General features: G+C 37.5%; 1 protein-coding gene across 1 annotated transcript in view; it reads left to right on the top strand.

The window, feature by feature from the left end:
* The window catches only part of LOC116413324 (uncharacterized), a gene marked incomplete at its 3' end in the record, with an annotated part of 103,090 nt that extends 77,240 nt beyond the window's left edge, over nucleotides 1-25,850 (top strand). Inside the window, 6 exon segments of the mRNA XM_052892479.1 lie at nucleotides 9,130-9,768; nucleotides 16,234-21,635; nucleotides 23,346-23,475; nucleotides 24,133-24,247; nucleotides 25,180-25,255; nucleotides 25,710-25,850. Coding sequence (XP_052748439.1) covers nucleotides 9,130-9,768; nucleotides 16,234-21,635; nucleotides 23,346-23,475; nucleotides 24,133-24,247; nucleotides 25,180-25,255; nucleotides 25,710-25,850 — 6,503 coding nt within the window.
* Nucleotides 25,851-26,286: the final 436 nt, after the last annotated feature.

Genomic DNA, 26,286 nt, shown 5'->3' with positions numbered 1-26,286 from the left:
CAAAAGGCGGTCTTATTTTTTTTTTAATGGGTGATAATGGAATGGTAACCCCGCCCGCGCTATCGGTATACACCGGCGGGGCACCAGTGAAGGATGATAGGTGAGGGTGAAGCAGGTCAGTTAGCCCATTGTGACGAATTCAACAAGAATTGTTCACGATGGAGGTCGACTTGATAGTGTATTCCTAGCAATGGGTTCATTAAACGCCCATTACTAATATTCCCTTCCCCCCAGGCGGTCTTATTGTTAAGCAATCTCTTTCAGACAACCTTTGGGTAGAAGGAATTAAAGCATAACTAGGTAGGTGGCGCGTTAAATAAAAATAGATCTGTAAAAAATAAATACCTGTGACAGCATAGTCATATACACATACATAAATAAACACATACATCCAAATACATACATATTCAAATATATTCTATATCTTATCTGTAATCCCTAAAGAGCTGTTTCTACATACATACATACATATCTGTCTCATCTGTCTCCCGTTAGGGTAGGCAAGGACAATGGAACGCCAAATGCTTCGATGCAAACAAACCTCTTTCGCTTCCTCCACATTCATCAATCTTTTCATACACGCTCGCCGGTTTTTATTTATGGGTGAAAATGGAATGTTGCCGCCTGCGCTAACGGAATACGCTGGCGGAGCACCAGTGGAGGGTGATAGATGAGAATGAAAACAGGCCAGTTAGCCCATCATGATGAATTCATCAGGAATTAATCATGATAGTTTCCAGGGGGAACCGCGAGGAGGTCGACCTGGTTGGGTATATTGCTAGCAATGGGATTCTTAGTCTCCATTACTAACAATCCCTTTCCCCCCGCTGGCCGGTTACGGGTACTGTTTCTATTGGGACTTTCCCTAAGAACATCACCGTCATGCAAAACCACAGGCGTTTTTTTTATCTTCATCCTGTGATCGTGATGCGCGCATCACTCTACACAGACGGACAGATACGACCCGAGGATTCCTTATATACAATGTACAGAGCGAAGCAGCTGTCGCAAGAAGCTTTTCCTCCTGCTTTCAACCGACTCGAAATAAGGAGGTTCTCAATTCGGTTGCATGTTTTTTTTTTATGTTTGTCATCTCAGAACTCAGTCATTTATAAACCGATTTGGAAAATTCTATTTTTTTTTTTTGGTGTGTTAACACTAATACATGCCTAGACAATGGCGGACCGATCGGCGTGAAGCGCCAGCAAATTGTTTGATACATTAATAAATACTCCGGTTGGTGTAGTAATAGTCCTTTATATATTTAATAGTTTTAGTTTTCCTTTAATATAGATATATAATAATAAGATTTACAGCGTAACAATAAGACAGTCTTGTAGTAGTCAAGTGTAGTGTCACACAGAGGGCGTCTCCACCGAGCGATTAATATAAAATTTACAGGGTAGTATGGTGACCGTTCCGTCGTAATAATTTACACGGCCTACCCACTACGTTTATGCCGATCCGCCATTGTCTAGTGTTAACAAGGTGAAAAAATATACTTTCAGATTGTTTCAATTATATGTATGTATTTATTTATTTAATATATTTTTATATTAGTCTAATTATATATTTATATCAAATATTGCTTTATTTTTTCTCTATTTAATAATGTACCGCCTACTTATTTCTCTGTTCGCCCAATGGTTGACTGGTAGAGAACATTGTCCGGTGTTAAGTCCGCCAAATGTACATAGAATTTTACTGTGCGTTAAAGTTTAAAGAAATACGTTTTGGTGTCTGCGTAATAGGTTTTTCTTCATATTGCCCAAGGTTTTGACTTTTATTTTATTTTAGGGAATAATACCTGAGTCCTCAGGGATGGCAACGCATGGGGGGGGGACATGGACGAAACAGTATACTCTGTTATGTCCATGGTACCGCTCATGTGTATAGGCGACGGTTACCACTTTCCATCAGGTGGGCTGTCAGCTTGTTTGTCATTGTAAGTTGTATAAAAAAAGCCAGACGTCTACCTGACGTCCACCCTTCTTGGATATCAGGCTGTCGAGCACAGTAATGATCAAGGTTGTTAAACAGCAGTAACCTGAACGGGTAACGATATTATGGCACTTGTACTGAGCTATTTGGTACTGGGGACCCGTCACCTCCTACCGCCATGATTAAGTGTACCACTTTCTAGATATTCTGTATAAATTACACGTACATTCATGGTGAAAACTATGGGGATATTAAATATTTACTTCTAAGAGATTTTTTTGATTTTTCTCTTTTATGAATGAATATAGAAAAAAAAAAACGTTCACGCTCACTTTTTTACTTTATCCGAGCAGTAAGTACTTTATATTATTCTCAATTTCGTGTATAATATAGTACATGTCTTATATATGTGTAAGTAATACTAAATATGTATGTATATCAATAATTACTAGTACCGCATTCGAGTATTCTGACACTCCCCTATAGTTGACTGGGAGAGATTGCTTTTAGCATTAAGTACGCCACGTACACGTATATGTAGTAATGAATAAATAAATAAATAGAATACTAGCATTTCCTGCGCTATCGGTATACACTGGTGGGTCACCAGTGTGCAATGATGAAGATGAAAGCAGGTCAGTTTTTTTTTTATGGATTATAATGGAATGGTAGCCCCGTCTGCGTTAACGATATACGCTGTCAGGACACCAGTGAGGGATGATAGGTGAGAATGAAATGGCAGGTCAGTTTTTTTAATGGGTGATAATGGTATGGTAACTCCGCCTGCGCTATCGGTATACGCTGGCGGGGCACCAGTGATAGATGACTGATGAGGATGAAAGCAAGTCAGTTAGCCCATCCTGATGAATTCAACTAGAATTAGCCACGATGGTTTCCAGGGAGAACCACGTGGAGGTCGACCTTATGGGGCATATTGCTAGCAATGGGACTGATAGTCCGCATTATTAACAATCCCTTCCCCCACCGCGTGGAGGTCGACCTGATAAGGTTTATTGCTAGCAATGGACGTTAACGTCCCCATTGCTAATATAATCCTTCTCCCTTCCAGATGTGAATGGGTCGTAACACTTTTCTCTGCCTCTGTACAAACTAGTTAGAGAAATGTCCTTGCGTATGTATATGGCATATCTGAATTTGATTAACTGCCTTATCTCACTGAAGGTATTAATTTGCTGCAGTACAAAATCTATTAGCGGCCAATGCAACATTCTACGCTCTCGACTAAGCGTTGCCGCCGGCTTCGTTCAATTACCTCTTCGTTTAATCTTTTATTATTATTATTTTAGCCGTTAATCTGTCCACTGCTGAACATAAGCCTTGTCCTTAGGGGGGAAAGGGATTGTTAGTAATTGGGTCTAATGAATCCATTGCTAGCAATATTCTGCCCTATCAGGTCGACCTCCACGTGATTCCCCCTGGAAACCATAGTGAACAATTCTTGTTGAATTCGTCACAATGGGCTTACTGATCTGCTTCATCCTCATCTATCATCCGTCACTGATGCCCCGCCGGTGTATAGCGATAGCGCGGGTGGGGGGTTACTATTTCATTATCCCCTATAAAAATCGGGAATTCAACATTAATTGTTGACGATGGTTTCCAAAGGGAACCACCTGATAGGTATTGCTAGCAATGGGGCTGTCAAATTCCATTGCTAACAATCCCTTCCCCCTCAATATGACAGTGTCGATTGCTTGGGTACCTCTGTCCCATTCGTGTTTCAACCGTGAAGCAGTTGTGTTTGCATGGCTGTGTTTCGGTTTGAAGTGTGGGATATGGCGTGAATTTACAGGGTACAGAGGAATAGCACCTGAGTCCTCAGGAATGGGAACACACGGTAACGGTACCATGGGCGACACAATACACTCTGTTATGACCATGGTACGGCTCATGTCTATAGGCGACGATTATCACTTTCCATCAGGTGGGCCGTCAGTTGGTTTGCCATTCTGAGTTGTATAAAAAAAAAATATAAAAAACTCAATAAAAATAAACAAAGAGTATAGAATTATTTATCTCAGACACCCACACACACATTTTATCTTGATATGTCATCTATAATCATCTTCTATTTTATGCCATTTTCTTCTTATGAAATCTATCCATACAAAATAGCGGGCAAAAAGCTAGTTTTTTTATATAACACAGAGGGCAAACGAGCATGTGTCTCACCTGATGGTAAGTGACTACCGCCGCCCACGATCACCCGCAACACTAGAGTCATTGTAGGTGTGCTGGCGGCCTTTTAAAAAGGAATATGCTCTTTTCTTGAAGGTTACGATGTCGTATCGATACGGAAATACTGCTGCTGAAAGTTGATTCCAAAGGGATTTTAAATATAACGCATACTTTAGTTCCTATTATTTCTGTTCATCCCAATCACAGATAGACGTATGCTTTTTTTTTTTTTATTAATGAAAATGGTATGGTAACCCCGCCTGCGCTAACGGGATACGCTGGCGGAGCACCAGTGAAGGGTGATAGATGAGAATGAAAACAGGCCAGTTAGCCCACCATGATGAATTCATCAGGAATTAAGCAGGATAGTTTCCAGGGGGAACCGCGAGGAGATCGACCTGGTTGGGTATATTGCTAGCAATGGGATTCCCAGTCTCCATTACTAACAATCCCTTTCCCCCCTGACGCATGTGTAAGTCAGTTATGTACACACTACCACAAATCTTAGGAAGGGTGGGGTTGGTTTTCTAATGTTAGGCGGTCTGTAGGTCTGTCGGTTAACCAAACATATTGATAGCTAGTACAAACATTGTTGTATGTTGCCCATAAATAGTATTTTCAATATTCTAAGGTTGGTATTCGCCATTGCACAATAAGGTAGGGCCGACAAATTAGTCACTAAGCGAATAAAGTCAGCTAAGAAAGAATCCGGTATTTGTTATGGGGGTTCTATATATTATACTAGTACGCTAGTACATATTTATTTATTTACTTTTTATTATACCACTTATAAAATGATACAAATTATATATATATATATATATATATATATATATATATATATATATATATATATATATATATTACATATATATTACACATATAAAGGCAGTCTTATCGCTAAAGTATTTTACAAATGATATATATATATACTAGCTGACCCGGCAAACGTTGTTTTACCATATACATTATTTCGAGAACTATACATGAAAATTTATCCTACTACAATTATTATATTCGATTGCCATCTTGCAACCCTATTGCGGCATATAAAAATCGCGATTAAAAACAGGGGTTGATCGTAAAAGCGTGAAAATTTGAATTTGTATGTATTTTTCAATGCTAAGTCATAATAAAATAAAAATTTAAAAAAGCGTCAAAAAATAATAAAATTGCCGTGGGTCACCTTTATCAATGAGGGGTAATAAAAATAGATATTGGCCGATTCTCAGACCTACCCGATATGCACACAAAATTTCATAAAAATCGGTAAAGCCGTTTCGGAGGAGTTTGGTAACAAACACCGCGACACGATAATTTTATGTATTAGATATAGTGCTTAAACTCTAAGTTATAGTGTTCTCGGCAGAACACTAAAACTGTTGTCGGTAAGACATCAGAGAACTACGTGCATAACAAAGATGGCCTATCCAATTGTAGACAGTTTAAACACACCAAACAGCCATACAGGTCGTCATGCAGTTACAGAACCCCAAAACACCATTACTGCCACCTTACCACGCCTTAACCAAATTACTCTTATCTTTCCCTTTAAAAAAAACAAGTAATTTATGACCTGTCTTGCAATAATACAGGCACTCCAATACTCTATTTGTTAAACTACACAATTTTAAGGTTCCGTACCTCTAAAGGTAAAACGGAAGACTTGTAGGAACGCTTTATTACCTATGTCAGTTTATCTGCTAAGATCCTATTTCTGTTAAGATCTCTAAACGCAGTTGTAGTTCTTCGTGCTCCAAGTTATATGAAGTACCTTCTATGGTATCTGTTAGTCCCATAAAAAGGTAAAATACTTAATTAAAAAAAAAGTATCATCCCTAAGCCAATCCTCAGGAATGGCAACGCATGGGCGGTATCATGGGCGAAACAGTATACTCTGTTATGTCCATGGTACTGCTTATGTCTTTAGACGACGGTTACCACTTTCCATCAGGTGGGCCGTCAGCTTGTTTGCCATTCTAAGTTGTATATATAAAAAGGCACTAATTTCTTCCACAAACAAAGGTTGTGCTTTGTAAAGTACTTCCGATTGAGAATCTTAGAAGATAGCATTTTTTTTTTATAATTAGGTCTTTTCTCATCATCATCATCTTCCTACCCGTATCCCAATTATTATATGGGGTCGGCGTAATGTTTTTATCCATATTACAAAAAGATTTGGTTTTTAATTTTACGACCGGCCACCTGCCTGATGTCAACCCTCTTTGGGACTTTAGGACTCTTAGGTCTTTTCTCAATTAAGAAAAAATACTTTTTTTCGTCCGTCCTCCGCGACACAGTGGTAATGGCACGTCGCGTTGTATAAATGACATCCTGGGTCCCATTTCCCGTAGGGCCAATATAGGAAACTTATTTTTCTAAATTAATTATTCTCAGAACACGTGAAGTACTGCACTTGAGACAAATTGGTGTCAGTATTAGCAAGTTCAAAAGATATAAGCTGTTTATATGGTCTGTGGTTTCAGACAAGTAGTAGCAAGTTAAAAAAATAGAAGCTTTGTGCCAGTTCCGAACTGGCTTTGTTAATTATTTTCCTTTAATTTCAAATAGTTCTTTTCTGTTACGGTCTCATAATAATTTTGTCTTGACGCATTCAATATGATTCTCTCGTGTATTTTTTTTTTATCCAACTTAGAATGATTAACAAGCTGACCGGTATCCACTTGATGTAAAGCGCTAACCGTCACCTATAGACATGTGCAGTACTATGAACATAACAGAGTATACTGTTTCGCCCATGATACCCCCCATGCGTTGCCATTCCTGAGGACTCGGGTGTTATTCCTTTGTACCCAGTAAATTCACGCCATATTCCACCCTTCAAACCGAAACACAGCCATGCAAACACAACTGCTTCACGGTTAAAACACGAATGGGACAGAGGTACCCAAGCAAAATCGACTTTTGTACAAAGTCTCCCTCTGGTGATTATTATGTACAAGGTAATTTTACACTTGTATATTTATTATTTAGTCATGTAGGTTCCGGCATAGAATAGACCGGGAAAAAAAAGGAAGGGCCTTTACCGTGGGTGTTGTAAGAAGCGAGTAAGAAAGCTTATAGTGGAAGAATGGACAGCAGCGTCCTTATTAAAACGTCACCAAAAGACAAACAGTAGTTGGCAACCCGCCTGTCAAACGTGGCAGCTACTGGCAAAATCCCCCTTACGGGGGAGGCTATGTTCAGCAGTGGACAGTCGACGGCTGATACAACAACGGGTATATTATTTTTGTATTATGTACGGAACGCAGATCGCGAATTTCGAGAAGCACTTGTCCGTTTGGCATTCGCAAATTACTATGTTATTAATTTGAAGAAATTTAACTTTAAGTGTTCAAGCAATAAGAGCTATATTACTCAATGATGTAACGTTACCATGCTGATGCAAGTTAAGTAATGCAGTTGCATAAAACGCTTCACGAAGATGGTCAAGATATATACTCGTAAATTGGACTTAAATTTTTTTCTTTTCAACCGATATTTTGTTGAACTTGTTTTTATCATTGATGATTATCATGATGATACAGCCGTTAGCTACCTGTCCACTGTTGGACATTTACCTCTCTCTAAAGGGAGTTTTCCTAGTAGTTGCCAAATTTGGTAGATGGATTGGCAACCGCAATTAGGTTTTGATGATGTTTTAAACTGAACGCTGATGCCAATTCCTCGAACATTAAATTCCCTTAGTCGCCTCTTATGACTTTCAAGGGAAAGAAAGTGGTGGTTTATTCTATGCCGTAGTTTTTTATCATTAGCTATAAACTAATAAATGGAGATGTCGGTAGGGGTCGCCCTAGTCGGATGTACGTCGACCATCGATAGGTTACGTGTTGAAGAAGGGGTAAATTAAAAGTACCCGCAATCGGCGAGCGTGTATGAAAAGATTGATGCGTGTATGAAGACGTTCCATAGAACGTCAAATGCTTCGATATTTATTAGTTTTGTTTTATTTTCAATATTTTATAGTATGATCTTTTTATAGATAGTTTCTGCCTACTCCAATGAATGACAGGCGTGATTGATATGTATGCACAAATACTCATATATACTGCATTGATATACAAAAAACTCAAGATTTGTATTCCCCTACAAAAGTTGTACTTAGAACTGTCAAGAATTTAAATTAAAAATTATAGTTCTCGCAGGATAAGACATGCGTGGGGTCCTTAGAACTGTTCAGAATTTCAATTGAAAAGTCAGCAGTTATTACTTGTGTAAAGTCAAACATATTGAATGCAAAGGCATGATGCTTTAACGCAGCTGTGCATTGCATAATATACTTGTATCTGCAATATGTACAGATGCGATAATGTTCATGTCCTAGTGTCCATATGTGGTGGATACCACCAATAGTTCGATTACCGAGGAGGGTTGATATAAGGCAGGAAAGGTCGTGAAACCAAAAACCAAAACCTTGTGTAATATAATTAAAATCATATTACGTGGATCCCAATTAAATAGAATAAAGAGGGGGGATGATGATGATCATAATGATGATGTTGTTGTACATCTTTACTCAAAATAGATTATAACAATATATAGTAATCTTTGGGCATAATAAAATATAAATAGGTAAAAGATGGTGTCCATTTCTCTAAGCGTTATTACAAAAAAACGTAAATACCATGTTATAGTATACACCTTATTATGGTGTACCTATGTTTTTTTTACTGTATTTTTTTGTTAAAATCAACAGCTAATAAGTTTCCTAATAAAAAAAAAAAAAAACAATAAAAATACAATTACAGATTTTCGTAAATAATAACAAGATTTATCTAAATACACAAGACATCGCTGATAATACATGCAATCAACTAAACTTAGAGTAACAACATTATAATAGTATAAACACTGTAAGTTGGTAGTTATGCAAAATAAAATATTGAAAGCACACGTTCAAATATGAATTATCAAAGAAATTTTATGTATTTTAACATCAAATAATACAAATTATTTTAATTGTTTCAGATCAACAAACCGGGCCTCAAGTTGGTACCCTGGCGCACAACGAATACGGCGTCACAAATCTCCCATCTGGGGACGCAAACTCCAATACAATATTTCCAACATTACCGCCAACAATCAATCCAAACACACTAGACAGTAAGCAAAATGATAAATATAAAGGTAGCTCGGCTATGCCGAGTTTATCAAAAGCTTCACAAAAATCCGAAGATGACTTTGACGTAAATGAATATTTCGCGAGATTACAAGGAAGTAGATATGTAAGCGCCCCATTGAACAGTCTTCTCAAAGAAGACAAGAATGCAAATTTGGAAGCGACCGAAGAGAATCTGGAAGAGATCAATTTGAATGAACCAGAGAAAGTGCAGAATGCGGATATTCAGCAGAGCTTGACAGCTGATATAGCGCAGAATTTTTCACAGCTACCAACGGTTTTGCCTCAAATGGCAAGCGCTGTTTTTAGCTCGTTTTCCAACATGTTGAGTATGAAAAGTCGAGAACAGACTCCTGATGAGGTAAAGCCGGATTCAGGATATCAGGAGGTACAGTTTCAAAGACCCGAAGATATCGGTGTGCCTTTAATGGGTGTGGATGAGAGAGTGAAAGAGGTAGCTCCGCCGCCGAAGGAGCCTCCTATTTCTGGTAAGTATTATAATGTATTTTGTAGCTATAATAATTTGAATCAATTTTTTTAAGGAGACTTTATACAAATGTCGTCTGAATGAGGTACTTCTGTCTCTTATCCTCTATATCCTGCCAATCTGGTGTTCTTGCATGGTTGTATTTTGGTTTGAAGTGTGAAATATAGCAAGGAGATGACTGATTACGGAGAAATAACACCTAAATTTTTAATGATGACGACGCATTATGGGTGTCATGTCCAAGATGCTGTTTATCTTTATACGCGACAGTTAGCACATTCCATCAGGTGGGCCGATAGATGAAAATTGTTGTTAAATTTATTAACTATTTCATAATATACATATGTACATATGTATTTTAACTATTTCAACATTAAAATAATTAAAATTAATAGAAAGTATTAAAAAAATAGGCCGAAAGTAATTTCAAATCCTTTAATTAACTGAAACAGTAACCGATATTGATTTTTGATTGTGAAATCCATGTCTCGATTGGACACTACTAATTCTTACTGTTCGTCATCATCTCAGCCATTATTTGCCCACTGCTGGACATAGGTCTCTCCCATAGACTGCCACGAGGAACGGTCCTGAACCACCTGCATTTATTAACTCCCTGCAATGCATTTGAGGTCCTCACTCCAACTAGTGGGTGGGGGGGTCTTCCTACACTGCGTTTACCCGTACGAGGTCGCCACTCAAGAACGTTTCATCTATTGACGATCGTTCGGTTATCGATTCTTCAAGCTATGTGACCAGTCCATTGCCACTTCAGCTTGCTTATTCTTCGGGCTATATCCTTACTATAGCCACAGATAATACTATGCTCTTACAAATGTGAAAGTATGTTTGTTTGTTACTTATTAACGTCTTAACGGTTTAAACAACTTACATGATAAGTACACACCTATTATATGGTATGGATACATATCCCGGTCATATGGACAAAGTCGCGATTAAAAGCTAGTGTAAAACAGCTGTGTATGACCATTTACCAACACTCGTGGCGTGACGTTGACCGCGCAGCCCTGTAGTTCATAAGGTTCTCACGGCAGTGTGACCTCTATGCCCTTAGCATAAGGTCACAAGTAATTATCGATCTAGCACCGCGATGCAAATGCCACGAACTTCCGTCTTTTTTAAAATTGTTTTGGCTGTTTTTTTAGAGTTCATAATTTTGCCTTGACGGAAGTGACATCAAGAACAATTTAATAATTTTCAATATTTATGATGGATTATTTAAAAAGTGCCGTGTGGTCCCGGCATAGAATGGACCACCCCTTCATTTCCATCCAGGGAAAGGAGGGAGTGGCGTATTTTATGCCGGGACCACACGCCGCCTACAGTCGATGCTCTTTTATAATTATGATGTTTTATTGTAAATTCAATCACATAAAGAAAAAGAAGAAAGCAAGAAAATATTTATTGCCAACAACAAAAAGAGTACATTAATTATCAATAGAAAAAAAAACTTTAAAATTGTTATTGCCAACGTAATTAGATAATAGAGAAATAGAGAGAGAGCAAGAGAGGCAAGTATAACACCTTAATCCTCAGAAATGACAACGCATGGGACGTGTCATTTGCGAAACAGTATACTCTGTTATGTCCATGGTACTGCTCATGTCTATAGGCGACGGTTACCACTTTCCATCAGGTGGGCTTGTTTGCAATTCTAAGTTACTTAAAAAAAAATAAAATAAAAAAAATATGATTACACTGTAATATGTGCAATGCATTTACTGAAAATTACAAAAAAAGTAATAAACAAGGTAAGAGTAATGTCCGAGCAATGCATACGGGGAAATTAATTAAAAAAAAAAACATAATAAACCGAAATGATATCAGTGCAAGTGTGTATTGCTGCCAAAATCGCGAGTTCCGAAACTCTTGCGCACCCGTCATGTCATCACACTTATCACCTGCGTGTCCGTACACCATCAACGCACAGACGGACGGGCGGACGGACATAACTGCGAGTAATCGGTGTAATTTGTACACAATTATGGTAATGTTACGACATTGGTCATTACACTCGTGAGAGGTCAGGTGGTCCACCATGAAATGAAATTCCGAATTTTCGCGCTCAATTTCGTGTTTTTGTTCGTACCGATATCGATCCAGTAAATGGAGCTTAACATTTCGTTCATCATAAATCCTATCCTAATAGTTCAGGGGAACGATATTTTAACATTTTTAATAATTTTAAACGGCATGTATTATATAATTTTAACATCAAAATTCTGTTTCGTTCGTCTCCGAAATTTCGGAAAATATTTCATGGTAGGCCCTCAGCACTGCGCTCGGTACGTTATCATAATAAATAAATAAAAAAAAAGGTAAATACGTGCCAATAACGTCGAAAATGAAACCAAGTTGTAAGGCGAATTAGGCGCACTACGAATGTAACATTTACATATACCTCTAATACGAATAGATTCACCAAATTGTATATTTTTTTTTGATGGGTGAAAATGGTATGGTAACCCCGCCTGCGCTAACGGGATACGCTGGCGGAGCACCAGTGAAGGGTGATAGATGAGAATGAAAACAGGCCAGTTAGCCCATCATGATGAATTCATCAGGAATTCACCATGATAGTTTCCAGAGGGAACCGCGAGGAGGTCGACCTGGTTGGGTATATTGCTAGCGATGGGATTCTCAGTCTCCATTACTAACAATCCCTTTCCCCCCACCAAATTGTATTGTCTTTGGAAAAGTTAAAGATGTGCAGCACCTATTGATGGCATGTGATAGGAACCGAAGGAGAAGGGAAACATTTTTAAAAAACATTTAATATTAATAAATTAGGATTTTTTTATACTACTTAGACTGGCAAACAAGCTGACGGCCCACCTGATGGAAAATGGTAACCGTTGCCTATAGACATGAGCAGTACCATGCACATTACAGAGTATACTCTTTCGCCCATGATACCCCCATGCGTTGCCATTCCTGAGGATTTAGGTGTTATTCCTCTGTACCCTGTAAATTCACGCCATATCCCACCCTTCAAACCGAAACACAGCCATGTAAACACAACTGCTTCACGGTAGAAACACGAATGGGACAGAGGTACCCAAGTAATTAACTTTATCACAATTAAAGTCGGTTTTTTTTGTGGAACATACTTTGTCTGAATTGCATTTTCTGTCCTAACTACTTGTTCGAGTTAAAACGACTAATTCTTTACAGTTAGAAATCTAGATGTGTCTACGACTTGTCTAGATTTTTCCTTTCTATACAGGACCATTGAGTACAGCGTTTCGTAACCGTTTCTTTAGCTGCGGATCCCTAGTAATCAAATACAATTATCAAAGAATCTGTCGTTAAAAAAAACGTATTTTTCTGTATTATTTATCAATAGGAACAAATAAATGAAAGGCTTGTAAAGCCATTTATTTATTATTAGTTTTGACTAATGACTTTAGCGACGTCGTTCCCGTAACTGGAATATGGTCACTGACCTAAAAATGTTTTTCTACATCTCATATAGTACATATATACCAAATTTAATTGCAATTGATCAAGTCCATAAGAAGTTATGAAAGGAAGCGTAAATATTTACCAATAAATTGCATGTAACATACTCTCCTATTGTATTAGGAGGGTTGTTTGTACGCGTAAATATTTTCCAATAAATTGCATACAACATACTCTCTTATTGTATTAGCAGAGTTATTTGTATGCGTAAATATTTTTCAATAAATTGCATACAACATACTCTCTTATTGTATTAGAAGAGTTATTTGTATGCGTAAATATTTTTCAATAAAATGCATACAAGATACTCTCTTATTGTATTAGCAGAGTTATTTGTATGCGTAAATATTTTCCAATAAATTGCATACAACATACTCTCTTATTGTATTAGAAGAGTTATTTGTATGCGTAAATGTTTTTCAATAAATTGCATACAACATACTCTCTTATTGTATTAGCAGAGTTATTTGTATGCGTAAATATTTTCCAATAAATTGCATACAACATACTCTCTTATTGTATTAGAAGAGTTATTTGTACGCGTAAATATTTTCCAATAAATTGCATACAAGATACTCTCTTATTGTATTAGCAGAGTTATTTGTATGCGTAAATATTTTCCAATAAATTGAATACAACATACTCTCTTATTGTATTAGCAAAGTTATTTGTATGCAATAAATTTTTCATATTGCAACATACTCTCTTATTGTATTAGAAGAGTTATTTGTATGCGTAAATGTTTTTCAATAAATTGCATACAAGATACTCTCTTATTGTATTGGCAGAGTTATTTGTATGCGTAAATATTTTTCAATAAAATGCATACAAATTACTCTCCTTATTGTATTGTATCGATAAAGTAGTTCCGGATCTAAGATTATTTTTAATCGAGGCAGAAACTTAATAGTGGCGCCCTCTGCAGTGTTAAAAAAGCACATATATAATAGGTGGCAATATTATAGTGTAATATTGGCGACATAATACATACATATAAGAACGTGTATTTTTTTTATACTAATATAATAAATTTTTACGGGTAATGTAATTATTTTGCCCACAAAAAGGCGTAAGCAGAGCAAGACAAAATTATTTATTTATTTTATATTACAAGAACCCTATTTCTAAGCTGTTGTATTTTTGGTAAATGACAAAATATTTTCGATCTTGCTCACACTTCCGTGTTTTGCTTATAATATCTCTTTCTAACTATTACTGTCACAGTGCGTACTATATATATTGTATATCGGGACAGTACGCGCCATTCTTAATCTATGAAACTCCTTAATAACTTAGTGTCGCAGTTGCCACATTAGATTGACAGCGCCCCCTGTTAGCCGGGTTTTTGCATCGAGAAATACTTGGCTAATTGCAACAGCGCGAAAGTTGTACTGGAATACTTATTAGAAAATTGTACAAGACTACTTAATTGATTGTTGAATTGATTAGCAATTATGTAGTTTGCCGTTTTGTGCCACCAGATGGAGACTTTGTACCAAAATCATGTTCTTGATTACCTCTCTCCCAATCTCAGTCGAGTTTCTCCCATCAGCGGTTATGCTTGCATGGTTGTCTCGGTTCGAACGGTAGGATGTGACAGTGAAAATACAGGGTATGGAGGCATAACACTTTAGATTGAGGTTACATGAGGGATACCATGGGCCATACTAGTGTATTCTATGACGTCCGCGGTGCTGTTCTGGGCTGTATGGTTACCTTTTTTACCATGAAATGGGCTGTTAGCGCTTTTTTTTTTTTTATTTATTGACCACATTATAAAAAATGTCTGGTACAAATTTTTATGTGGACTTAATGCTATATAGCATTCTATACCAGTCAATCTTTGGCAAAACAGAAATGTAATTATTTGGTAAAAAATTGAAAATTGTTTTAGATTAACTGTTTATCTAAAACTATAAAAAATTTGGAGAAATACTGTACGTTATTAGTTTCTAAAAAAACCTGTACCTCTGATTTACCTATTTCTGTATTGAAATAGAAATAGCCTTTATCTGTTCACTGCTGAATATAGGCCTTGGGAGGTTTTGCCAGTAGTTGCCACGCTTGGCAGGCGGGTTGGCAACTGCAGTTAGGCTTTGGAGACGGTTTAAGAGGGACGCTGCTGCCCATCCATCTCCCTCCCTTAGTCGTATCTTATGTTACCCACGAGAAGAGAAGGGGTGGTCTATCCTATACCGGGACTATAGCCGTAAAATAGAAATGTATTCATTATTACAAAAAAAAAAAAAAAGTACTTTTTGCTGCGTAGAAAAAGCTACTTTCTCAGCAATAAATCAGGCTGTATTTGGTCGACACTGCTGAAAATACTTGAAAATACGTGTAGAATACGGAATCGCGCATTTACCAACATATTTTGTTTTCAACTGGCACGTTTGGCAAATAAAAAAGCGACGTTAATTGTATTTTAGGTCAATTTAATGGATTATATTGATTGACACTTGTAATCCGTATTGATTAATTATAATTTAGGTTTAATAACCTTTTCACGTTTTCATGACACCTTTTTCAAACGGGGAACAATTTGACTTTCTTTTATTTCACTGAGGTGGCAAACAAGCATATGGCCCACTTGACGGTAACCATTTACAGTAGCCTATAAACGCCTGTAATACCAGGTGCGTTTCGCGCGCATTGCCGTCTCTGAAGAAATTTCTTTACCTCTTTTTTTGAAAAACTCCATACTGTAATCTCTCGGAAAATCTTCGACAGACATAGCTCCCGGAGCCTTCATGGGAAGAAACATCTCTAAAACCGCGCTGTACGCGACCATGTAGGCTCTAAGGTATAGGGGTTAACTCCCTGTCGATGGCGAATTGTATGATAGTAAAAAGTAGCTGTGGGAACCATATTAAACAATTCCTTTGAGGACAGTTCGTTTTACAAGCTGTAGAATAAATTTTGTAAATCTTAATTGAGTTTTTCACATTATATTCTATATTCATTGTAATTTTTTTTATTACAGGTACTACAAATTACCGCATCACAACAAAGAAGAAGGCATACGCTCAAATACCAGGATTAAGTTCTCGTGAAAATACTCAAAATTTACCTTTGCATCCCCCTATGAACCATTCTAGTATACCGCCATTCTTCACTCCACCTACTTCAACTAATGTATTAAATGAAGGTTCGGGATTGGAAACCGATCCAATTAGACCAAAGGAAGTTAATTTATTCAATCCTGTACATACTGAAACAAATAACGAAGGAACCGCTACAGTCCATTCAGTAGTAAACTATAATGAACCTAATTTATATGCTAATAAAGGTGACGAAAATTTTGGAACTATAGAATATCCATCTAATCAAACTGTACCGTTTTATGGACAAGACGCTCAAACTGCAGCGATCGCTCAACCAACTCCACCTATAATTCCGCCTCCTCCTATGTTCTCTAATGCACCTAGGAAAGATAATAATACAGTAGGAAAATCAGTCTTACCACCATCAGTTGCAAGGCGGATATCTGCAAATCATCCAATAATTAAACCTACAATGTCACAAGCTCCGGTTTTCGCATCAAATATATTTGTGCCCAATTTAGATCCTTCGACTACAGATAATTTGCAGAATTTATTTAATTCTGGACACAGTCAGTCTCAAAATATAGTTTCGACTGTATTCACACCGACGCTTGTAACAAAATCGCAACCGACAATTTGTAATGTACCTGCAACTCCTTTAGTTGCTCCAGCTGTAACACAAGCGTCAGCTGTTCTTCAGAATCAAAGCGATTCACAATCACTGGCAATTTCTTCAGCATCAGCACCTAATGTACCAAGTGACAGTTTTAATTTACAATCATCGACTTGGAATATAACAGCTCCGCCAACGAATGTGTTAAATAGTACCACATCTATTCATCGATCTAGTTTTATTCAAGAGAACTCTGCTGATGTAGTAAATTTACCACCGTCATCTACAATTTTTTTCAACCCAGGACCATCAAATTCATTACCACCTATAAATGTATTTACACCGACTTCTGCATTTAATCCCCAAAAAACATTATCTTCAAGTGCTGAAGTACCACTACCAGCAAGTACAACTCCTAGTTACCCTGGTGAGGACCTCTTACAGTCCTCTACTCCAACAACGGAATCCACCACTACAAATATTTGTCAAAATTCTGCATCTAATAATGTATTAGCATTGGATCAGAACACTACAAATTTGATAAAATCAATTCCATTGAATACTCAAGATAATATTTTACAGCCTTCATCTTTTGCGCAAAACGTTCCAGTAGCTCCATCTTTCTTTAATCCTAGCACTGTGAAAACTGCTGAAAATGATTTAATACAAAGTAATCAAGAAAATGTTAAACATATTATCCCGCCTCCGGTGGCAGATATCCATAAATCGATTGCTGAACCACCAAAAGCAAGTGGCAATATCAATTATAGATTAAATAAGAAACGGCCTCAATATTACGCCGGTCCAATTGAAGGAGTTGGTTCAATAAGTAATAATATTAAACCCCTGCTACCTACAGTGGAACCGAGTAGTTTTCAAGGTGATTTGTTTGTTCCTCAACAACCGAGCTTAGCACCGATCGAACAAGAATTAGTAGCACCTAATATTGAACAAGCTACTGTGCCATTTGATCTTAATAAACAAGAAAATACTATGTACTCACAATTTAATGTACCTAATACACAAAAATTTGCGCCAGCTAATGTGCAATCTGATTACAATACAGCATTCGATTTAAGTAGACCAACCACAGAAAGATACCAGGAACCACCACAGGAATCTAAAGGGTTTGGTATTATTGGTTCTTTAAAATCTAAACTTAGTTCTATAGATATAAATAAAATCCAGAATACTGTGACTACATTCTTTGACCCTGCTTACAATGAGGCTAAAAAAGAAGAAACATTTAACCAAGAAAATATTTCTCATGGCCATCAGTCTAATGCACAAGCATCGTATGGCTATAACAACCAGGAATTTGAAATATTTGTACCTAATGAACAGCCTCCAATACCTTCACAAAATTACGATTATCAGAACAATATGTCTAATTATTTTGATCACATGCAGTATTATCCAGTTCAAGATTCATGTAATTATTATCAGAATCAAGAACAGACCAACTATTATACAAATTTACAACAAAACTATGTAACCAATTATGATAAAGATCCACATACTTCAACTGTTGTGAATACGGCAGAAGCACCTGTTAAAGATAATCTGCATAATGCCTATTTTAATGACACTAACACTACATCGTTTGAAAGTATAGACAAACAACCTATCGGTTCAGTTACGTTACATGAAAAAAGTGAATACATACCAAATGCAAATGTACCTGAGCAAGAAATTGCTCAAAATCCGAGTAAGAATGATATTAGTTTGTCTGCTCAAAACTTTTTCAGTTTTATACCACCAACAACACAGGAAAGTTCGCTATATAAAACATCTGATTCACAGCAGTCTGTTAATTCGACAGTTTATGAGAATAAACCCGAAAATGTATTAAATGTGACAGCACACCAATTTTTTGATAATAAATTACCAGTTACAGAAGAAACAGTAACAAAAGAAAATGTCGAACCTCCATTACAAGAAACTTCTCAAACTGAAGTTAAAGATGAAAATATTCTTCCTCCAGCGAATTTTTTCAGTTATGATTCTACAAGCAAAAATAGTAATGACGATGTATTAGAAATTACAAATATACAAACTACTGTAAATACAAGTGTAAGATATAATAATAGTACTAAACAAGTTGAAGAGAAAAATGATATCTTAGCAAAAGAAGCATTATTATTGTCTGCAAAAAATCATATTCAAATACCAGAGAATACATTTTCTAATTTTAGATTTGATATTGACAACAAAGATAAAGATCAATTTCCGATAATTCAAAATAATCAGACAATTAATCAAGAAAATGTAACAGATAATGCTGAAATCGAAGCACCGGTAGAATATAGCACAAATAATATCTCTGATAAATCTTTAGAAACTACGGAGCTCGAGTTTGCTTTGAAAAATGTGTCTTTAAATGAAATACCGAAAAACGTGGAAACTGTATCTAATCGTGACACCAGTATCAGTTCTTGTGAAAACATCACATGTAGAGATAAACCGCTTCGTGGTAATAGTCAGGAAAACGATAGTGTATCTGACTTTAATATATGCGAAACATGTAGAGAAGTTAATAAACCAGAGGGTAAAGAAACGGATGATTTAACTTCACAGATGATAGAAAACATCATAGCACCTATACAACTTCTGAATCCTGTAGAGGTTCCATTCACAGAAAGTAATACTCCAGTTGACGATCGGATTGATTTTGATACAGAACAATGTGTAGAAATATCTAATATAACTGAAGAAACCATTGAAGCTCTTCAAGTACAATCGGCGGCAAAACTTTTAGATAATGAATCTGGGGATAATATTTCTACCAGAGGCTATGGATGGTGTACAGACAATACAATGCCTACTTCGAAAGATTTAATAGAACACAATTACGCTTTCCAAATGGATCCAAATTCAATTGGCTTTTACGGTGGAAATTCTTTATTTTTTGATAATATTCCCAATAACGCTAGTGATGAAATAAAAGCCGAGTACAAAAATTCGTATGAAGATACACCTGTAGTGCTACCCAGACAAATGAGTGTACCAACAGCACCTCCCGCACCGAATAATGACTTTAAGTCCGATGAAACTGGTGGTTTAGATGTGCACTCTATAGAACAGGATGCAAAGAAAGATTTTCCTCTCTTTGAAGAATTTGTTATAGATCCCTCGGAAACTGATGATGATAAAATAGAATATAAAGAACGAGAAAGAAGCTCAGACGATCCTGTTCCAGAAGTAGATTCGTTTACTGACAGAGTAGAGAAATTTAAAAAAATGGAAGAAACTGCAGTTGAGGAAAATGATGACATATTTGATGCGCAGAAGTCACAGAGAATTGATCTAATTACTATGAACAACCCTGTTATTACAATAGCCTCTTATTTTGATACTGGAAACTACGCTGCAGAAACTCATTATAGAAATTCGATTTCTTCTCCATATAATCAGTTCCAAGTGGGTTCACCTAATATACCTATGCGCATTCCGCCTGGTTTTGAGGATGAATACAAGAGAAGACTAAGTGGCATTTCTTCAGAAAACTTATTTGTAAACACTAAGAACGAACCGTACATTCCTGATACTTCCACACAAATACGTCCTCCAGAGATACCAACTTATAGTTCGATTCACAGGCCTGATGAAGAACTACCTGTAACGCAAGAAAAGGAATCGCGCAAATCGTCATGTGCATCAGAGAAACTAATTCCTTTAGCTACTATTTTTGGTGACAATATGGCTGTGAAGCAAACGGAAAACTTTCAAAAAATAGAATCTGCGGATAGTCAAAGATTAAACCTTTCCTCAGAAATTCTTTCTTCAGAAATATTACCACCTCCCTCTACTGTATGCGGAATGAGTCAAGAACAACATTTGCCAACGTTGGAACCCAAAACAGAAGAAAGTAATGTAAAGTTAGATACGCCATTATTTGGTGGCACTTCTTTGTCTACCGAAATTCCTGAAACATCACGTAGTTTTCCCGAAATACCTTCACAAACAGCAGAAAAGAAGCAACCCGAGACAAAAATGTTACCCGATCCGGTTAGCTTTTTCTCCACTCCTGAGAATCCTGTTAATAAACAAGAAGACAATGATAACAGTTTTAACAGATTAGCAAGTTATTTTACGACCCCAACGAATACCGATCCAGCCAAGTCTTTTTTTGAGTTGAGCCAAAGTCAAAATCATTACAGACATGCTTCAAATGAAAGTAAACCGAGTTCAATGGAAAATAATAGTTTTCAGCAAAGTAGTCAATCTAATTTAGATCAGAAACATATCCAAAACATTCCACATGATAAGTCCATAATAAATCTAATGAAGGATTTGACGTCCTTTCAACACTTTGAAAATGACCAAATAGTCAGGAGAGTAAATTATTTCACAACGGAATATAGTAATGTAAATATAAACGAATTAAAAATAGGCGAACCAAGCTATAGTCAAATTGTAGATAAAGAAATAGGTAATAAAGTCACCGATCTAGAAAATAAAAATGATAATAAAAGTAAATTAGAGGAAATGACAGATGATGAATGTTTTCTTTCGATGGTAATGAATTGTAAATATTGCTGTAACAATTGGGCTTCATTAGATAAACGTTATAAAGTTAGGAAAACAATGGATAGCGGAAATACCGAGTCTAAACGAGAAAGTGATAGTAATATGGAGCAGGACAAGCCTGGCGCTAGTCACAAAGACGTCACAGTGATTTTTCAAAATAACGAAGAGCGAAATGAAGACGTTGCTGTTATGACTGAGGTATATAATTTATTTGTAATACTTTTTCTTCAAAGAGCTTTTTCTTTAGAAACTAAATTTATTACTAGTTCTTAAAATATACATTTCGCTGTTATATTAAATTGAAAATTTAATAGAAAAGTGGCACCTCAGAGTCGACCCCAATATACGAGTATGTATGTTTCCCAAAACTCAAAGTGATCATCGTAATTTTACCCATCCAATATCTACAGCTGACCAAATGTAACAACTATTCAATAATCTATGAAGAACATGGTGAAACCATAGGCTTACTTGAATGTACATTTGTTTATTTTAACATTATAGAATAACTAACAGATAAGAAATTTCGTTATAAAAAAAAAAGACAGTAAATACATAAAGCCAGTTATAAGTTTTCACAAATAAAAATAAGATTTAACTAAGTGCATATGGCATATGACTAATACGCAGAATTTAAACGGACAATTGGTTTTACAATCAGTAACATTTGCTTTATCCTCAAGCTCGAATACCTTCGTTTTATGAGGAACCTGGCAACAAACGTCAGAGGGCACAAGCCAGAATACGCAGATCCGAGCCACATCAGAAAAATCTGATTCCCAACCGAGAATCGAAATCTCGCCCTCTAGACAAATGGCAAGCTAACCCATCGCTAGCAATGGAGTTTGACAGCCCCATTGCTAGCAATATACCTTATTAGGTCGACCTCCACGTGATTCCCCCTGGAAACCATCGTGAACAATTCTTGTTGAATTCGTCACGATGGGCTAACTGACCTGCTTCATCCTCACCTATCATTTTTCACTGGTGCCCCGCCGGTGTATATCGATAGCGCGGATGGGGTTACCATTCCATTGTCATCCATTTAAAAAAAAAAAAACCTATCGCTAGCGAATCCGTGAGATAGGAAAAGATAGCAACGTCGGATATCTCATTCCAACTGACAGACTCGCTAGCTATGTCGATTCCATTGATGAATTCGCTTGCCACTTGTGTAAAGGGCCTGGATATCATTAATGCAAAGCAACGCGCCAACTACTGCACCATAAATGTTGTCAATTTAATCGGATTATTCTTGGCGATATTTTAAATTTAATTCAATTTATTTATTGCATTCTACTTATTATGAAAGATGGTAACAATTAATAAAGTATATTGTAGACTCTGTGGGGCGCAGAAATTAGAAGCGAGGAGGGCGTCGTTTTTTTAATTTTCACAAAGATTTCAATAATTAAATAGTTCACTTTCAATTTCATCAATTTTTTTTTTTCTTTATTTAAATTAAAAAATTTCAGAGGCACAGATATGTTGTCAATAATCGGATTATTCTTGGCGCAGATTTTATTAGATTCTACAAATTTCGTTTTTTTAATTTTCACAAAGATTTCAATAATTAAATAGTTCACTTTCAATTTCATCAATTTAATTAAATTCTAATTAAAATCCAATTTTTTTTTTATACCACTGAGGTGGCAAACAAGCATACGGCCCACCTGATGGTAAGTGGTTACCGTAGCCTATGAACACCTGCAATACCAGAGGTATTACGCGCGCGTTGCCGACCCTGAAGAAACCTCTTTACCCCACTTTTGAAGAACCCTATGCTGTAGTCTCTTGGGAAAATCTCGGCAGGGAGCTCAATCCACAACCTGAGTGTTCGTGGGAGGAAACATCAAAATTAATTAAAGAAATCAAAATTATAATAAAGTAAAAATAAATATTCTCCAGCAACGCTCCAGCGCGGAGTACACCCCAGTCAAACACCACTGGTTCTACCGTGTGGACACAGAGAAAAAGTCCACATGGAAAGGATTCTCCTTTGCGGACTCGAAGGCATTGGAGGAAGCGTTTCATAGCCGTGAGTATTCTATAGACATATGTAAGGCAGAGGAGGAGGGGGAGGGGAAGTGTGGACCTCCCATAATTGTGTGATGGCAACCCCAGAATACGATCGGTGATCTGTTAAGACTTATCTGAGAGTAGCTACATATGATGTTGATGATGATGATGATGATGATATTGGCCATTAACTGTCTACTGATGAACATGGATTCATTGGGGTGGGTTTTGTCAGTAGTAGCCACGCTTGGCAGGCGGATTGGCAACCGCAGTTTTATGGGTGATAATGAAATAATAACCCCACCCGCGCCACCGATATACACCGGCGGGGCACCAGTGAAGGATGATAGGTGAGGATGAAGCAGGTCAGTTAGCCCATCGTGACGAAATCAACAAGAATTGTTCACGATGGTTTCCATGGAAAACCACGTGGAGGTCGACCTGATAGGGCGTCCCTTCCTCCCTGGCAACCACAGTTAAGCTTTGGTAATGTTTCAAGAGGGACTCTGCTGCCCAACCTTCGACTGTTAAGTTCCCTTAGTCGCCTCTTACGGCATCCACTGGAAAGGAACAAGGCTATTCTCTGCTGGAACCACACGGTCTTCCTACATATGCGCCTTATTGTTTTTCATTATATAGAAATATAATTATCGTGTTTTGTCCGTTTGTATTGCAGCCAACCTGAACGAGAATACCCTGGTGCCAACAGATGGTGGTCGCTATGACGTGAACATCATAGGTCGGCTCAGGGTAGCCGTCTATTGGGCGGACAAACCGACAAATGTCAGGAGGTAAGTGTATGTATAGTTATCATTAACACTAAAGGACACTTGGGGGGGGGGGATTATTAGTCACAGGGATTAACAGCCTCATAGCTAGCAATATAAATGTCTGTGGACAAATCTGATATCGTGATGATGGTTTGAGCACTTTCGAAGGTGTTTTTGGTGGATGTCACCGTACCGCATGACGAGAACCTCGTGCAAGACGGTACAGAGAAGATGAGGAAGTGTCATGGTTTGGCTAACAAAGTGACTGTAATGTAAGGGTGATATCCACCGAAATCACCCCAACTAGTCTTATACAATACCTCAGACGGTTGGGTTTCCGAAGCAATTCTGTTTCGAGAAAGATGTATAAAGCGGTGCTTTTAAATACTGGCAGCATAGTACGCTGGTTTCTCCTCCTGAGGTTCTGTACTCCGGCCGATTGTGCCTGCGCTGGGGGTTAGTTTGCCATCTTTTCTCATTAAGAGGGGAGATGTGAATATTAAAAATATGTTGTCTTTTTTTTTATACAACTTAGAATGTCAAACAAGCTAACGGCCCACCTGATGGAAAGTGGTAACCGTCGCCTCTAGACATGAGCAGTACCATGGACATAACAGAGTATACTGTTTCACCCATGATACCTCCCCATGCGTTGCCACTCCTGAGGACTCAGGTGTTATTCCTCTGTACCCAGTAAATTCACGCCATATCACATCCTTCAAACCGAAACACAGCCATGCAAACACAACTGCTTCACGGTCGAAACACGAATGGGACAGAGGTACCCAAGCAATCGACTTTTGTACGACTTTTGATGAAATAGCTATAGCATGTATAGTCGGTTCAGCCGGATTATCACCTCTCTGTCTTTCACCATTTGCTTCGACAATGATAAGCTTTTTTAGTCTAACGTATGTTTTCTTGACATTGCAAAGTACTGTTATAAATTGCAGGTGCAGTTGGTTCTACAAGGGTACAACGGACCCCAGATATGTGCCCTACACAGAAGCAGTCGCCGAAAAGCTCGAGGTAATTATTGTATTATAGATGTTTCCATATTTCACAGTCAAACGGATCGCTCGATTGAAATTGGCCACCGTCGCCTATACACATGAACAGTACCATGCACAGTAATAGCATATTAGTGAGGGAAGAAGGAATTGTCAGTAATGTAGACTACCAGACCCATTGCTAGCAATATACCCTGTCAAATCGATCTCCACATGGTCCTTCCTGGAAACCATCGTGCCGAATTCCACGTGTATTCATTACAATTGGCTAACTAACCTGCCTTTTCATTCTCAACTATCATCCCTCACTGGTGCCCCGCCAGTATATACCGATAATGCAGGCGGGGTTACCATTCCATTAAAGTCAATTAAAAAAAAATTGTGAGTTAAGCATTAATTTTAAATGGAATTATTGATTCCATTTACACCCATCAAAAAAAAATTACTTTATCCTACGTTACTCTAACCCACAGGAGGAGTACCGCCACGGCATGACAACTGGCGAATGGCACAGGCGCCTGGTGCTGCCCAACAACGAGTCGGTGGTGATGCACGGCCCCACCGTCATGGTGCATCTGCTGCAGAGTGCCACAGACAGCTTTAGCTCCACACCTGTGAGTATACATCTTTGCATATCTATACTAAAGGTGATATCCGCAAAACTGTACAGGGGAGAGGCAGGTCATTTGCAAACTGGTTCTTGTTTGCTGGTAGGGGTAATATGATGGATATGGAGGGGTGGAATGTAGATGAAGATGACGTCATGTTTGCATTGTTTCGAAATATTCTATATGCAGAAAATAAAATTGTAACTAGACAATGCCACTACATGGGGGGGGGGGGGAAGGGATTGTTACCAATGGAGTTTGATAGCCTCATTGCTAGTAATATACCTTATTAGTGTGGTTCCCCCTGGAAACCATCGTGAACAATTCTTGTTGAAATTGTCACGATGGGCTAACTGACCTGCTTCATCCTCACATATCATCCTTCACTGGTGCCCCGCCGGTGTATACCGATAGCGCGGGTGGGGTTACCATACCATAATGG

This window comes from Galleria mellonella, unplaced genomic scaffold, assembly GCF_026898425.1.
Source record: "Galleria mellonella isolate WM207_F2 unplaced genomic scaffold, CSIRO_AGI_GalMel_v1 utg158, whole genome shotgun sequence".
Lineage (NCBI taxonomy): Eukaryota > Metazoa > Arthropoda > Insecta > Lepidoptera > Pyralidae > Galleria > Galleria mellonella.
This window is presented reverse-complemented; position numbering and strand designations above follow the sequence as displayed.